Source organism: Petromyzon marinus, chromosome 22, assembly GCF_048934315.1.
Source record: "Petromyzon marinus isolate PM22_M1 ecotype Great Lakes invasive population chromosome 22, UKy_Petmar_22M1.pri1.0, whole genome shotgun sequence".
NCBI lineage: Eukaryota > Metazoa > Chordata > Hyperoartia > Petromyzontiformes > Petromyzontidae > Petromyzon > Petromyzon marinus.
This window is the reverse complement of record NC_133688.1, coordinates 8,047,350-8,063,267: the sequence shown is the minus strand read 5'-3', so window position 1 is coordinate 8,063,267 and position 15,918 is coordinate 8,047,350. Positions and strand designations below refer to the sequence as shown.

General features: G+C 47.0%; 1 protein-coding gene across 1 annotated transcript in view; it reads right to left on the bottom strand.

The window, feature by feature from the left end:
• Positions 1–15,918, bottom strand: part of AFG2A (AAA ATPase AFG2A) — a 32,593-nt gene that overhangs the window by 13,069 nt on the left and 3,606 nt on the right. The window contains exons 4-9 of the mRNA XM_076068682.1: positions 15,217–15,278; positions 6,114–6,773; positions 5,403–5,532; positions 5,130–5,186; positions 4,413–4,545; positions 1,796–2,057 (exon numbers count right to left, since the gene is read on the bottom strand). Coding sequence (XP_075924797.1) covers positions 1,796–2,057; positions 4,413–4,545; positions 5,130–5,186; positions 5,403–5,532; positions 6,114–6,773; positions 15,217–15,278 — 1,304 coding nt within the window. The remainder of the gene's footprint in view (positions 1–1,795; positions 2,058–4,412; positions 4,546–5,129; positions 5,187–5,402; positions 5,533–6,113; positions 6,774–15,216; positions 15,279–15,918) is intronic.

Below are 15,918 nucleotides of genomic sequence, written 5' to 3'. Positions count from 1 at the left end.
CGTAGCGTTGTTAGATGGGCATTCAAGACCCGAGTGTAGATTGTGTTATGTTACGTACTGTGGTGTAAATAAATAGTGTTGCTCCTAAGATTACATCTGCGACTCAGTTGGACTCACTGCTGAAATGTTGCACACACAGCCAGGGCCGTGTGGCTGATGGGATGTGTAATATATACTTACATTTTTTTATGTGGAGGGATGGATTTTATTTATTTTCGTGGCACGGCAATGGGCATCAACATCACTGCCCGGGTGCAGAGATCGGCGGACGATGGGGAAACCCGTGCCGCAGTCAAAAACCAAACCGATGTTTTTTTTATTTTGTCAGGTAAGGCCTCACTGAGCTATGTGGCTCTTTTTACAGAAGTGACCTGGCCATCACAAAAGATAGCTCGACAAAGTGGCTTATCACATGGAAATGTATAGCAGCCAAATACTGTTTAAGCACGTTTATAAATGTGGAGGGTAAAAACCGGACGACCCGGAGAAGACTCCATGGGACCACGGGGAGAGAGAACATGCAAACTCCAGATAAGCAGGCGTTAGGGTCGGGATCGACGCTACGATCTCCTGTAGACGAGGCGAGGTAGTTAACATCTCACCACCATTAAAACAGCCAGACACTTGAGGACACGATTTTCGAGAGATCGAGTCTAGAGAATGACACACACATACACGCGCTGTAGATGTGTTCACGTGTGTGCATGTAAATAATACACACAGCAGTTAAAATTTGAAACTGCAATGGCTTTTAAAATGTACTTTAGAATATACCATCATTGCCCACAGGAGTTACAAGTGACGCACAGAGCAATGCCTTCACTGTGTACAGTGAACCTAATCGAATGTTGATCAAATTTACTGAAAATCGTGCAGCGTAAATGCAAATGTACGACCACCTTCACCAAATATTGCAAGGTCAACATTTAAACCAAGTGTTTAATGGCACACCAGAGTGTTTCGTCTCATCCACATGTTATACAACCACCACACTACAGGTCACAACAAAGACAAAGATCCCCCATATAGCCTTAACAGACTGTCGGGGCAAGTGCTGTTAGCGAGCACCTATGAAGGCCGGAACGGTACACGAGGGGGTGGGTGGCCAGCACCACGCCCGTCACAACAACACACTTACTCACCTACTCACCACACTGCAGGTTACAACTCATCCACTCACCCACTCGCTCACCCACTCACCACACTACAGGTCACAATAACACTGCAAATCACTCACCCACTCACCACACTACAGGTCACAATAACACTGCAAATCACTCACCCACTCACCACACTACAGGTCACAATAACACTACAAATCACTCACCCACTCACCACACTACAGGTCACAATAACACTACAAATCACTCACCCACTCACCACACTACAGGTCACAATAACACTGCAAATCACTCACCCACTCGCTCACCCACTCACCACACTGCGGGTCACAATAACACTGCAAATCACTCACCCACTCACCACACTGCAGGTCACAGCGAGTTCTCATTCCGTTCTTCCCTTGCACTTCTCCACCTAGGAATTCCCTCCCATCATCTCTTCCCCCCACCCGCCAAACCCTTATGATTATCACAACGTTGCTCAATTCAAGAAACGCTTTGCACCCTCTTTATCTCTTTACAAATTTGACGGCACTTTTTTTGTTGACGGCACTTTTTTTGTTGGCGGCCGCTCGACGTTTTTTTAGCCTTTTGGGGAGCCTACGCTCGGCAATGTGCGCCCCAACGCTCGCTCGCTCTCTCTCTCCGCACGGTGCTGGTGCATGCGCCCCCACCTCCTTCCTTGAGTAGCGCCATCAGGTCGGCGCCGGTGTAGGCGTGAGTGGCGCGCGCCAGCGCCGCAACCTCCGGGCCCGTCACCACATGCGGCAGCCCCGGCCGCCCCAGGAGCCGTTCCAAGATGGCCCGGCGGCCCGTGGCGTCGGGCGGCGGCACCTCCAGCTCACGGTCGAAGCGTCCCGGGCGGCGCAGAGCCGGGTCGATGGCATGGAGGCGGTTGGTGGCGGCCAGTACGAGCAGCTGCCCGCGGCTGCGCTCCTTCGCGACGCGCGGGGGATGTTCGTTTAAAGCACTCGAGAAATTTGCGCAGCGACGCACGGCAAAGAGGAGTCCCGCTAGGCTCGTTGAGGCCAACGTCGCCAGAAGGGACGGTGGGACGACGACGGCGGTCCAGAATAATAATGATGGGGCGGCGGCGGCCAAGGAATGGACGAGTTTAGAGAAAACGGCCGCCGAGGAGATGGACCAATTTAAAATGAGGTGCATCACACATCGTGAGAGGTGGCAGCAACAGCTGTGGAAGCCCTTCATCTAGCATGGCTAATGATGAATACAAGGAAATGTTTAAACCTGATAAACACAAACTTTATTTGAAGCTTTCGTGACTGCAATAATTACTCTTTGGTTCTTTTGGTAGAGCCATGTAGAAAGAAAATAAATTAAATAATAGAATACGATGTTTCGATTGCAACACAAGCAACCGTCATCAGGTAAGAATTAATGAGAAAACAAACCTAGTGAACTTAGAAATACAATGCAATACAACACAGAGAGTAGGCCAACACAACAGTCAGCACCTCACAAAACACAGACATGGAGACATACAGGTCTCTGTGTGTCTATGTGTGTGTCTCTCTCTGTGTCTCTGTGTTGTCTCTCTCTGCTTGTGTGTCTGTCTGTGTGTCTCTGTGTCTGTGTTTTGTCTCTCTCTCAAATTTAGCAATCTTTGGAAGAACGTAATCAACCGGGGAGGGTGTTGACTGTTATGTTAGCCGACTCTCTGTGTTGTATTGCATTGGATTTCTAAGTTGACTAGGTTTATTTTCTCATGAATTCTTACCTGATAACGATTGCTTGTGTTGCAATCGAAACGTCGTATTCTATTATTTAATTCATTTTTCTTTCTTTGTGACTGTACCGAAAGAACCAAAGACTGATAAACACAGACATGCGTTAAGTTTAGTTTATTTTTATGAAGTGTTTGTCTTTCCCAACTGTAGTATTTGGCGTATACTATGTTACGAGAGGCTTGTGTGTGCCTCCACTTGCCAAGGCCACGTAAACCAATGCAAATCTCTATACAAGTAGCAAACTAAAGTAGGCAACACGCCTCCTTCACATACCTGTCTCCATGCACATCAATCCCTCGCCAAGCGTGGACTTTACAACCGCGGATTCATGCACACAGACGGTTTACTATCTGTATACCAATTTACCAACCGCGGCCTGGAAATGTTGAGTATCCACGGGTAAGCACGGTGTCAAGGAAGTCACGTGACGTGTCCATAAACTCATTGCATCACAGCATGACATCATTGTATTGCGTGACGTCATTGCCTGCTGCCGTTAGTCTATGAATCCATAACACACACGGGGGGGTCCGTAACACGCAGTTACATGGTTCTCCTCCATGCCACCTCGCTACCCGTGGTCTATGCAATGCATTCACGCATAGACCACGTCACATCGCAACCACATTCAAAATAACCTCTTCCCGTTCCGAGCCATCTGCAAGTTGCAGGGTGTGGGTCCCGCTCACCGCTAAATCTCGGAATGTGCAAGCGGATCACCGTTTTTAAAGAATGTTTTTTTATTTAGAGAAGCGTAGTGCTGTCACAACTGGTGCCAAACTGTGCCACATGCCCTCCTGCATGGCCTTATGGGAATTATTTTATTTTATGTTTTCTTACGATTCTATTCCAATGATGTACGCATACACCTGCCCCCATTCATCTGTCATTGATGACCCGGAGGAAGAGGGGGAGGATGGGCTCAGCCCCTCCCCATTCTAAGTAGCCCCTCCCCCATCATCTCACTGTCATCGACATCATCATTGTTAATATTAAATGTAAAGTAATGTTCATTTGTTTTATTGTTATTGTGTAATGTACTGTATTTTATTCGGTGTTTAGTGAATAAACAGGCAACTTAGTTCAGCTATGAGGAGTCTGACCGTGACCGAGGTTCCCCTAATCCTATAGACCCCCTATACTTTTACAACCACGGATTTGCCTACTGTGGCCCTTTCCAGGACCCTAACCCTGCTGGTTGATGAGGGATTGTACAAAAATAACTGTACATTTTACACATACCATCAACCACACAGATTCCTGGGAGTGTGTAAATTCAGCAGCATTGCTTCAACATAAGCAAACTGGAGCGGTTTGAACGTTCGGCGTCTCATCAGCAGGGTCAGGCTTGCGTGAAGCAGTACTAGTGAACTGGCATACGCCCATCGCTAAACTCTTCGAACAACACAAGACAAAATAATCAGTGCCATCGTACAGAATATAAGTAATAAACTTAAATAATAAGATCGTGTGCCTCCTTCCCCCCTACATCTAACAGTGTTTTAACGCATAGTCAACATAGCAAGTTGAACAAACTCCTCACCGAGCCGAGTCCATCCATGAGGGTGAGCAACGTGGCCACGACGCGTCTCCCCACGTCGTCCCCTCCTCCGCCACCATCGCCGCGCGCGGGGCACAGCGCGTCGAGCTCGTCGATGAACACCAGAGCTGGGGGGCTGCACCACACAGCGCAGCAGCAGCAGCAGCAAAGTAACGCAACAGCAGCAGCAATGCAGCAACAACAATTCAGCAGCAAAAACGCAGCAGCAATGCAGAAAAAATGGAGCAACGGAGCAACAAGGCGACAGCGCAGCAGCAATAACGCCGCAACAACGCGGCAGCAGCAATAGTGCAGCAGCAACAGCGGAGCAACAACGCAGTAGCAACAAGGGCAGCGCAGCAACGAGCAGCAACAACGCCCGGCTCAGCCTTCATCTCATCGCAGCCGCCAACACAGCAGTCTAACTAGCAACGTCGGAAAAATTAATTAGGCTAAACGTTAACCGCAAACCTACGCAGGTAAATCAGGTTCCCGCTACTACTGTGGCGATTACGTTTTACTTTCTCGGTCAAAAGAATCACAACAGAGAAATGCCGCGGAAAACGTCAATCACATGCGGGGGGCTTTGTCAGTGAAAGGGGCCGCACGGGCTCATCAGCTTGTGCAGCACGGGACGAACACTCGTGGCATCGCGGAAGTCCGCCGGCTCCGGGTGTGTGTGTGCACACGGCGATGCGGGGAGATGCACGCTCCACATACTTCATGGAAGCCTCCTGAAACACCTTCCTCAGTCGGGCCTCGCTCTCTCCATAAAACCTGTTGAGAGAAATTGTGAGACTGCACACCGCACGCGCCACACCACATTGTGCCGCACAAGGGGCTGTAACAGCAAGGCATTTCTGAACGTGGTTAATTTCGATTAATCCACAAAATACGCCGCAGTCTTGTGCGCGTTTATGCAGGGGCCCGCTGGTCTCGCGGGCGCCAGTCTGCGTGGAAGAACGTCCATAAACATGGAGCGCACGTTCGTACCGATTGAAGATTTCGGGTCCATTGATGAGGTAGAAATGAGCGCGCGTCTCGTGGGCCACGGCTCGGGCGATCATCGTCTTGCCGGTCCCAGGGGAGCCATGCAGGATGACCCCGCGGGGCGGACACACGCCTGCGCGAGCCACAGTGGCGACGTGAGCACGATGCGTGACGCACTATCTGCTTCTCCACGCGTGGGTTGCACATAATCGGGTGGGAACTCGTGAGGCCAGGAAAGGGTCGCGTGTCTGAGTGAGTCGGGTCACGAAATTATAAGCTTGACGCCCAGGGTGAGGAACTGTTTCAATAATCATATAATCAATCAATCGCTCGACCTCTCTGGCCTTTGCACTGTGTCGAGACGGAGCGTTGCTCGAGAAATAAACACATTGCCAATTCTCTACGTTTTCTTTTTTTAAGGGAGCAGTGCGATAAGGACAAACGTGTTGAGTTCATTTGTCATTTGCGCTCATGCGCCACTGCTACCATCGCAGCAGCATCGGCAAATAAACTGCTCAAATAAAAGAGAGGCTCCCTTTCATGGAGCGGCGAACCAGCTCGGGTTTTATTTTTTTGATTAAGCAAGGAACGACAGATTGTTGGAATCTCAATTCGCGGATTCGGGGGCCGCGCAAGTTTGAAAGCTAAAACGAGCGTCGGCGAGTTAACGCGGTGCCTGCGGTTTGGAAGACACGGTGCTGGGCTGCCTCTCACCCAGCTGCGTGAACACCTCCGGATGCAGGAGGGGCAGCTCGATGTCTTCTCTTATCGCCTGCAGCTGCGGGCCCAAGCCTCCGATGTCCGCATACGTCACCGGCCGCTGCTGCTGCTGGGGCACCGTTGTGCTTGGCGCATTGCCCAACTCCACCTTGACACGCGTTCCCTTCGAGATGCAGAAGAGATCCCCCACATGGAACTTCACGCAGAAGCACGGCGCGGTTTTCACGACGTCCAAAGCGGCGTCTTGGCGAGGTGGCGGCGACGCATCGGAGCCCGGCGGAGGATGAGCAGCGTCTGCTTTGCTGTCGGGCGACCACGAGGTTTCCGGCGACGTTTGCAATGCCATGTCCATAAGACGTGCGCATATGTTTCTTTCAAACGCATTTTCATCTGAAGCAGGGACCCCTTCTTCTCTTTCCGAAGACGCGTTCACAGGCCCTGGCACGCCGGTAACTGGGACTTCCTGTTGCAGTGGGGGACTACGGCCACTTGAATTGCTCCCTCTGGGCTCCGCTTCAAAACAACTGGGGTAGTTCGGGGCAACATCCTTCTCCGCGCCACCACCTTGTCCCCGGACGGCCACCACCTGCAGGTCGTAAGGTCGCCCAAAGTAGTTGAAGCTCAACGCGTTTCGGGGCAGGAGCACTTTTCCTTCTTCCAAGCGACAGGAGACAACCGCGGCACAAATGGAACAAAAGTCAAACTCCCGACAATGAGCAGCTCTTAGGCCAATGCAATGCAGTTTTTTACACAGAGTGCTCAATGTTCTCTCGCTTACAGCGATAGGCATTTTAACGTTTAATGAAAAAGCTATATATTTTTTAATTACTGCAAATATATAATACTGTGAAAATATCAACAAAACTGTTATTTACATTATGACTGGGAAATGTTCGTGACATCTGCACGGTGAAGTCTCCCTAGAGGCTCTGCTTGGGTTCATCCCCAAAGGCTTATACTGCCCCCACCACACAACCTAGTCCTGCCTTACAGCTTACGCTCACAAGAACATACACAGACACACACAAGTGGCGGTGATATCGCCACGGCGCTTGTGCCAGGCTAGGAGCACTTTTGAGGCCAGGTGTCAAAGGCTCGCTGGCAGGAGATCACCGGACAGACCCAGATACTGTGGGTTAACTTTCTGAAATGCCACAGGCTCCACCTGTGCTCCCCACTGTGCCAACTTGCTGTGTTTTGCTGCACGGCGCTCCCCTCATTGTTGTGTCACTCCACCACCCTCCATTGTTCCTGGAGGGTGACTGCTTCCAACTGCCCATAGTGTGTATGTTGAAATTCTTTCGCACCGTACGTAGCCAACCATGCTAATTCAGAGGTGGGGGTGGGGGGGAAGGACAACAAACTAAACATAAAAAGCAGTCCTTCGTGAGTCTCCTCCACAGAAGCCGATCTTGTCACCGCTGGTACCAGTCATCGGCAAGTCCAATCAGCTCCAAATCCTTCTGTTCCACATCAGTCCATCTCTCCTCTAGCCCGTGCCACCATTATTTAGCCCCATCTATCCTGCATGCGGTAGCTGGGCATGTGGTCTACATAACCCAGTCAACGCAGCATCGGTTGCATGAGCAGCTCACTGAAGGGACTTTGTCCAGATCTTTCAAGGAGTTTGCACACAAACGCCAGCCTCCCTCAGCAGCTTGCTTGGGGGGACAATCTCTACCCGGCCCTTTATCTGGTGTCAGGCTCTGGATTGCATGTTGCACTTCCTCAACACATCAGCAAGCCACTCACAATCAGCGGCGACCTCCTCCAATATTTGAGGTAGAGTTTGCCCCAGCAGGGTCAACCTTGTCCCATGGTTTTTATTTGATCCGAGTGTTTTCCCCTAACCCCCAAAAGACCTCACAGAAATAATCCTCAGCAAACCTGTTCCCGAGGGTCGGAGATCGGATCAGCGTTCTATCCCTTCAGGATGGTAGTAGGGGTGTGGCGCTGCAAATTACCTTTTTGAGGTAAAGAGTGATTTCTAACTGTGCGCTACCGGGGCACTTACCATCTCCTCAGCCACCCGCGACCATCGTTCATTCATTTTCAGTGCTGCACAGCTTTCCGAAGCGTCGAGCAAAGGCGGTGGGAGTGGGCCTACTGGTTTCTTTCAATTAGCTGAAACACCTCCTCCATCAGCCAAGGTGTCTGGGGATGTCTATATGTACAGTTTGTATGCTGAACTTCTTTCCCACCATACAAAGCCAACCGTCCTAATCAGAGGTGGCCAGCCGCGTACCCAACGCAGATATGGAAGCTGCATGAGCCACAGTCCTGAACCTCGCCAATTACCTCATAGCATCAGGAAGAGGGTTTCACCATGGTTAATTGGTAAGGTAAGTAGGTAGAGGAGTTACCACCCCCTCACACACTCATAAAAACACAAAGGCATAAACACAGCGATACACATAGATACAGACACAAAGATACTGTCACTCACATACAAAGACAGGCCAGGCTAGGTGTACACACACTCCTGCACAGATACACACAATGACATTATAACCTCACAGTTCACTTACATTAACGTAACTCTTAATTAAATAAATAAATGGGCGGCATAATTTTTTAAAACCTATTAAAATGAATTATCTTATCTATAAAAGTAATTTTTGTCTGTGTGTCTGTCTGTCTGCCGCGGGTACCTTGTGACGTTTTTAGCTGACAAACTGTGGGGCTTACGTATAAAAAAGTACACATACCACGCGATATGCCCCGGGACGAAAAAGCGCTATTCGTATTTCTCATCCGTCAACTTTAAAGTAGTTAAATTAACAATGAATTCCTTTTATAAGCAGAGGGCGGCTCCAAAGCACGCCTATGCGCATGCGCGAGAACGTCGACTCGTGGTGGTTGCCCTAGCAACACACACGTAATCGTTGGGGACGGGGAGGGGATTATCATTCGCTGAGGTAAATTATTTACAGTATGATGTCCTTTTCTCCCCCCCCCCACCCCATTGTGTGCACTTACTACTATAGAGTCGGTAGATGCTACTACTACTGTGGAGAGGGCGGGGGGATGGTGGGGCGGGGGATAGCAGTCCAGCCCCAGCCGGCAAAGGCGCCACCTCGGCCGGCTGGGCAAGCTAGGAGAGGCCAGAGGCTCTGCACGGGACGAGGCCTCATCGCGGCACTTTGTGAAGTTAGTAGTTAGTACTATTATAGAGTCGATATACAGTAAAACCTTGGATTGCGAGCATAATTCGTTCCGGAAACGTGTTTGTAATCCAAAGCACTCATATATCAAAGCACTCGTATATCAGTTGTGATCACGTGACGCTCGGCAGACAAAGCGTATACGTACTACTTGTATTGCAAGACCCTCGCTCGTTTATCAAATTAATATTTATTTAAAAATTTTGCTCGTCTTGCAAAACACTTGCAGACCAAGTTACTCGCAATCCAAGGTTTTACTGTATACTATTATAGAGTCGGTATATACGACTAGAGTCTGTAGATACTACTGTAGAGTAGGTAGAGAGCCACAACCAAGGCGAAGTGACTGTGAAAGCGCAAGTTTGAAATGGGCGTAAAGCACAACTAACATCGGAAGGTGGTAGGATGGGAACATCATAGCCAATTATGACATAAACTGGTTGATAACGTCCTTCCAATGATTCCTCAGTTTGTACCCATCTTCTCGGTTGAAATTGTGTCTGTGTCTATATATATGGATGATTTCATGAACAAATATTTGTTGATAGCCAGTGGCTTGCAAAGTACCTTCGTCTTAGAGAAGTCAATTTCGTGTGAGCCCACCGTATTAAAACAATGATCAGCCACAGCCGAGATATTGGTCCTACCGGGTTTCAGATCTGCCTTATGTTCACGAACACGGTCCGAGACATGTCGCTTAGTTTTCCCAATGTAACTACTGCCGCAGACACAGCTTAGTTTGTAGACGCCGGGGTATTGCATATCAGGGATCACATCCTTCACAGATGGGATCAGATCACGAATTTTGTGTACTGTGTTAAATCGAACCTGGATTTTGGTTGCTCATGATTTTGGAAACATTTTTAGTGACCCCTGCTATGTATGGCAAGGTGATGGTTTTGATTGGGTCCTCAGATGGTTCTTTCCCAATGGTTGGGGTGATAGCTTTACGGATTGTGTAGTCTGAATAGCCATTCATCTTGAGAGCTTGGTGTACGTGTTACAGTTCACTGGCTAGGTGATGACAGTCGGAAATACATGGAGCTCTATGGTGTAGAGTTTTGATGAGTGAATTCTTCTGGGATGGATGGTGGTGGGAGTCAGGTTTTAGGTAGGCATCCATATGGGTGGCTTTCCTGTATACAGTGTCCCATTGAGCCATCTGGTCTCTTTTCGATTAAAACATTCAAGAATGGTAACTTGCCATCCTTTTCCACCTCCATGGTGAATTTGATGGCTGGGTGTATGGAACTGATGTGGTTGAGGAATTGGTTCAGAACTGGTCAGCCATGTGGCCAGATGACGAACGTGTCATCTACGTACCTCTTCCACATGGACGGACCTAGAGTGGATGCCTGGATGGCATCTGTCTCAAATTTTTCCATGAAAACATTGGCTACAACTGGAGATAAGGGAGAACCCATTGGGGTACCTTCAACTTGTTTGTAGAATATTCCATTCCAGGTGAAGTAAGTGTTGGTGAGGCAGTGTCACATCAGGGCTGATACATCAGCATTCGGTCCTTGTTGGACCAAATCTTCAATGATTGCAATGGTGTCAAGCACAGGAACTTTGGTAAACAAAGAGACCACATCGAACTAACAAGCAAATCACCTGGAGAGAGTGAGATGTCCTTAATTCACGATACCAAGTGAGCTGAGTTGAGTACAGCTGAGGTGGTCTTACCAGTGAATGGTTGTACAGACAGAAATTGAGCCAGTTTGTAGGTGGGTGAGTCAATGGTGGAGACGATAGGAAGGGGTGTCCCTTCTTTATGGATTTTTGGTAAGCATTACAATCTGGGTGGTCTAGCAGCAGAGGTTTGTAAGGAAAACCGCTTGGTTGGTTCGATCAAAGATGTTGAATCAGTGATATTGTTGTTTTTTGTAACGAGGCGGTTGGTGGGATCTCTTTTAATTTTGGTATAGCTACCGTCATTAAGTAGGTCCTGAATTTTGTTATTGTAAGACCTGATGGCTCGTTGGGACACTGTCTATAGTAAAGCCACCCACACGGATTCCTATCTAAAGCCTGACTCCCACCACCATCCAGCCCAGAAGAACTCCCTCATCAAAACACTACACCATAGGGCTCGTTGCATCTCCGACCAGCACCACCTAGCCAGTGAGCTTGAGCACGTACGCCAGGCTCTCAGGAGGAATGGATATTCTGACCGCACAACCATCACCTTGCCATACATAGCAGGGGTCACCAAAAGGTTTTCCAAAATCTTGAACAAACACAAGATCCAAGTTCAGTTCAATACAGTACACAAAATCCGTGATTTGATCCCAATGGTGAAGGATGCTATTCCGGACATGCAATGTCCTGGTGTCTATAAGCTGAGTTGTGTCTGTGGCAGCAGTTACATTGGTGAAACGAAGCGACATGTCTCAGACCGGGTTCGCGAACACACGGACTTTAAACATGGTAGAACCAATACGACTCTACAAAACCCCAACCCCCCCTCCCCCGCCCCCCCCCCCCCCCCCGTGCCTACATAAAGCCACAACAGCAGATCATTATTTCTCACCTGATGACAGACGCTTGTGTTGCGACCAAAACGTCGTGTTCTTTTATTACTTTTTCTATCTAAGTGACTTTACCGAAATAACCAGAGAGTATGGATTCCTGCAGTCACAAAAGCTTCAAACCCTTATAAACAGTTTGCCTTGGAAGCTAACCCCACTTTTCCTGAAGACGACCACTTGTGTTGCGATCGAAACGTCGTAGTTTTTTGTTATTTTCTTTGAACCTATCTACATAACTTTACCGAAAGATCCAAGAATATGAATTCCTGCAGTCACCGTAGAGTTAGTATATATTGATATAGAGTCAGTAGATACTACTATAGAGTAAATATAGATACTACTGTAGTCAGTATATACTACTGTAGTGATAGTAGATACTACAGTCAGTATATACTATTATAGTGATAGTATATACCACTAGTCAGTATATACTACTACAGTCAGTATATACTACTGTAGTGATAGTAGCTACTACTATAGTTAGTATATACTACTGTAGTGATAGTAGATACTACTACAGTCAGTATATACTACTGTAGTGATAGTAAACACTACTACAGTCAGTATATACTACTGTAGTGATATTAGATACTACTACAGCCAGTATATACTACTGTAGTGATAGTAGATACTACTACAGTCAGTATATACTACTGTAGTGATAGTAGATACTACTACAGTCAGTATATACTACTGTAGTGATAGTAGATACTATCAAGTCAGTAGATACTACTATAGAGTTAGTAGATATTACTTTAGTCAGTATATACTACTGTAGTTAGTAGCTACTGCTATAGAGTCGATATATACTATTATAGAGTCAGTAATTACGACTATAGAGTCGCTAGATACTACTGAAAAGTCAGGAGTTACTATTGCAGAGTCAGTACATGCTACTGTAGAGTCAGTAGATACTGCTATAGTCAGCAGATACTACTATAAAGTTAATAGTGACTACTAGTCAATTGATACTTTAGAGTCAATAGATACGACTATAGATTCAGTAGACACTATCGTCATTATATACTACTGTAGAGTCAGTATTTACTACTACAGAGTTGCTTGATATTACTATGGAGTCGGCTGATACTACTACTGAGTCAGTAGATACTACTGCAGTCAGTAGATACCACTACGGTCAGTAAATACTGCTACAGTCAGTAGATACTACTATACAGTCAGTTTATACTACTGTCAATAAATACTGCTACAGTCAGTAGATACTACTATACAGTCAGTAGATAATACTACGGTCAGTAGATACTATTATAGAGTCAGCAAATACTACTGTAGCGTTAGTAGTTACTATTATAGTCAGTGGATACTACTATAGAGTCAATAGATACGACTATTGATCCAGTAGATACTACTATAGTCATTAGATACTACTGTAGAGTCGGTATTTACTACTATAGAGTTGGTTGATACTACTATAGCCGGCAGATACTACTGTAGAGTCAGTAGATACTACTACAGTTAGTAGATACCACTAAGGGCAGTAAATACTGCTAGTCAGACACTACTATACAGTCAGTAGATACTACTACGGTCAGTAGATACTACTATAGTCAGGAGATACTACTGTATAGTTAGTGGATACTACTACTGTCAGCAGATACTACTACGGTCAGGAAATACTACTACAGTCAGTAGATACTACTATAGTCATTAGATACTACTGCAGAGTCAGTAGTTACTACTATAGAGTCGGTAGATACTACCGTAGAGTCGGTAGATACTACTATAGAGCCGGTAGATACTACTATAGAGCCAGTAGATAATACTACAGTCAGTAGATACCACTACAGTCAGTATATACTGCTGCAGAGTCAGTAGATACGACTACAGAGTAAGCAGATACTACTATAGAGTTAGTAGTTACTACGTTAAATGATGACGTCACCCTGCTGCTCTATTTAAGACCGGGAGCAAGTGAGGGCTTTACCATTCTGGCGAATTGCCCGATGAAGCTGGATGTAATTACCAGCGAAACGTCGTACTCAAATTTTAAATTATGTTGATTCACTCTTCAACACACCGGTGGGCTAAAGTAGTGAACTATTTGTCCTTTGTAAACATGACACGTTTTTTACTGTTTGGCTGTGTCTGGTGGTGGAGGGTTACGACACATTTATAAATAACGAGATCTAACCCAAAAACCTTTATTATGAAGTTACTACTATGTTCAGTAGATACTACTATAGGGTCTTAGATACTACTGTAGAGTCAGTAGATACTACTCTCAGTAGATACTACTACTGTCAGTAGATACTGCTGCAGTCAGCAGATACTACTCTACTCAGTAGATACTACTAGAGTCAGTAGATACAACTACAGAGTCAGCAAATACTACTGTAGAGCCAGATACTACTATATAGTCACTAGATACTACTCACTCTATTGTATGTAGGATATGTAGGTATAGATGCCTACTGGGGGGTCAAAAAATGTTTTGGGGGGGTGGGGTCGACAATTTTTGGAAGCCTTTTAGATCAACTATTTACCCCCCAATTTCTATTACTTTTTCGACCTCGTAATTTTGTTGACAAATGAAATGCTGGGCTTTCACAATAGCTTCGTATTTGTGTATGTATATCTTATGTTTTTAAGAGAAGACAAGTTTTGAAATATATTTTTCCCCCGGGCAACGCCGGGTACTTCCCGCTAGTTATAAATATAATTATAAACAATTAACTGACAAAGACACACACACACACAGCCAAACATGGCCCAAGTCTTGACCTTCTACCCCACCACTCACTCCATCCCACGTGCTTTGGGGAGAAAATGGCCAGGGGCCTTTTAGGCAGGCGGGGGAGAAGGAATCCTCGCATTCAGATTCCCCTGCATCCAGTCGTCAGACACAGTGAGTGTGAAGGTGGCACCGGTGGTCTCCCAACACCCCCTGCCAAGCTCAGCCCTGCTGAGCGTCCAGGACCTGAGGAGACCGGATGCATTCCAGGTTTCTCGATTCGAGGCGCCGATTACCAGTATGCCGATATTAACAATTTAAAATAAACTAAACTATTACACTATTTTTATTTTATTTCACCAGGTAAGGACCACTGAGCTACATAGCTCTTTTTCAGAAGCGACCTGGCTATCACAAATGATAGCTCAATGAAGTTGCTTATCACGTGGAAATTTTATGACAAACCAAATACTGTAAACGTAGGTTGATTCTAAATGTGGAGGGAAAAAACCAGAGGACCCGGAGAAAAATCCATGCGACCATCGGGAGAACATGCAAACTCCAAATATACAGGCGTCGGCGTCGAGATCAAACATCACATCACCGTAAAGTGAAATAACCTTTGCTCTTCAAGTGAACACACATTAATGGTTGCACTGATGACCCTTACGGTGAAGGATGAATGGTGTGTGGAGGATCAGCGCGTTTACCAAAGTGCTGCATGATGAAGTGGGGCAAGTCGGCAGGCAGCTTCGCGTGGTGCTCGCCGTGCCTGAGAACAAAGCGAGTTCACGCAGACGCATGAGCCCAGCCACGCGCCTCCCTCGACGCTACGGGAGAGGCGATGCAGCACGGCGCCAGCACGTTCATCGCTCGTTCCAGAGGTTCACAATTCAGATGTGGCAGGTGGCTCCGGTTCATGCTGCGGGTGTGTTAAGGATACAACACTACGCGCCCTCGGGGTTCACGGTGGACGTTAAAGATGCCGTGACGTCATTCGGAGAGGAGTGGGCCATTGTGTGCCGGCGTCGTGGTCCACAGTTTCCAAATAAGAAAAATTACCAGCACAGTTATTTCACTGGACATCCCATGCAGCAATCGTCGACCCCTTTTGGAAGAAAACTGGGCAGGACCCTCCTCAATTTTAAATATATTCTGACAAGTTCATTTTAGTTTTGCTTAAACACACTGAAATGACGATAGTCACACGAGCTTGCAAAACTGGAACAGCAACAGTGCGGTGCGATAGTGTGAAGTATAGCTATGGACCGGTCTGAGCGGAGTTCGACGAGGAGACGCGTTTTCTCCGGTACTCGTGGCGATGCGACAAACAGAGTTGCGCAATTGGACCGAAAAAAACAAAGGCTTTTATTTGCAAGCATTATGGGAAGCCCCAAACTCATTATCCCACC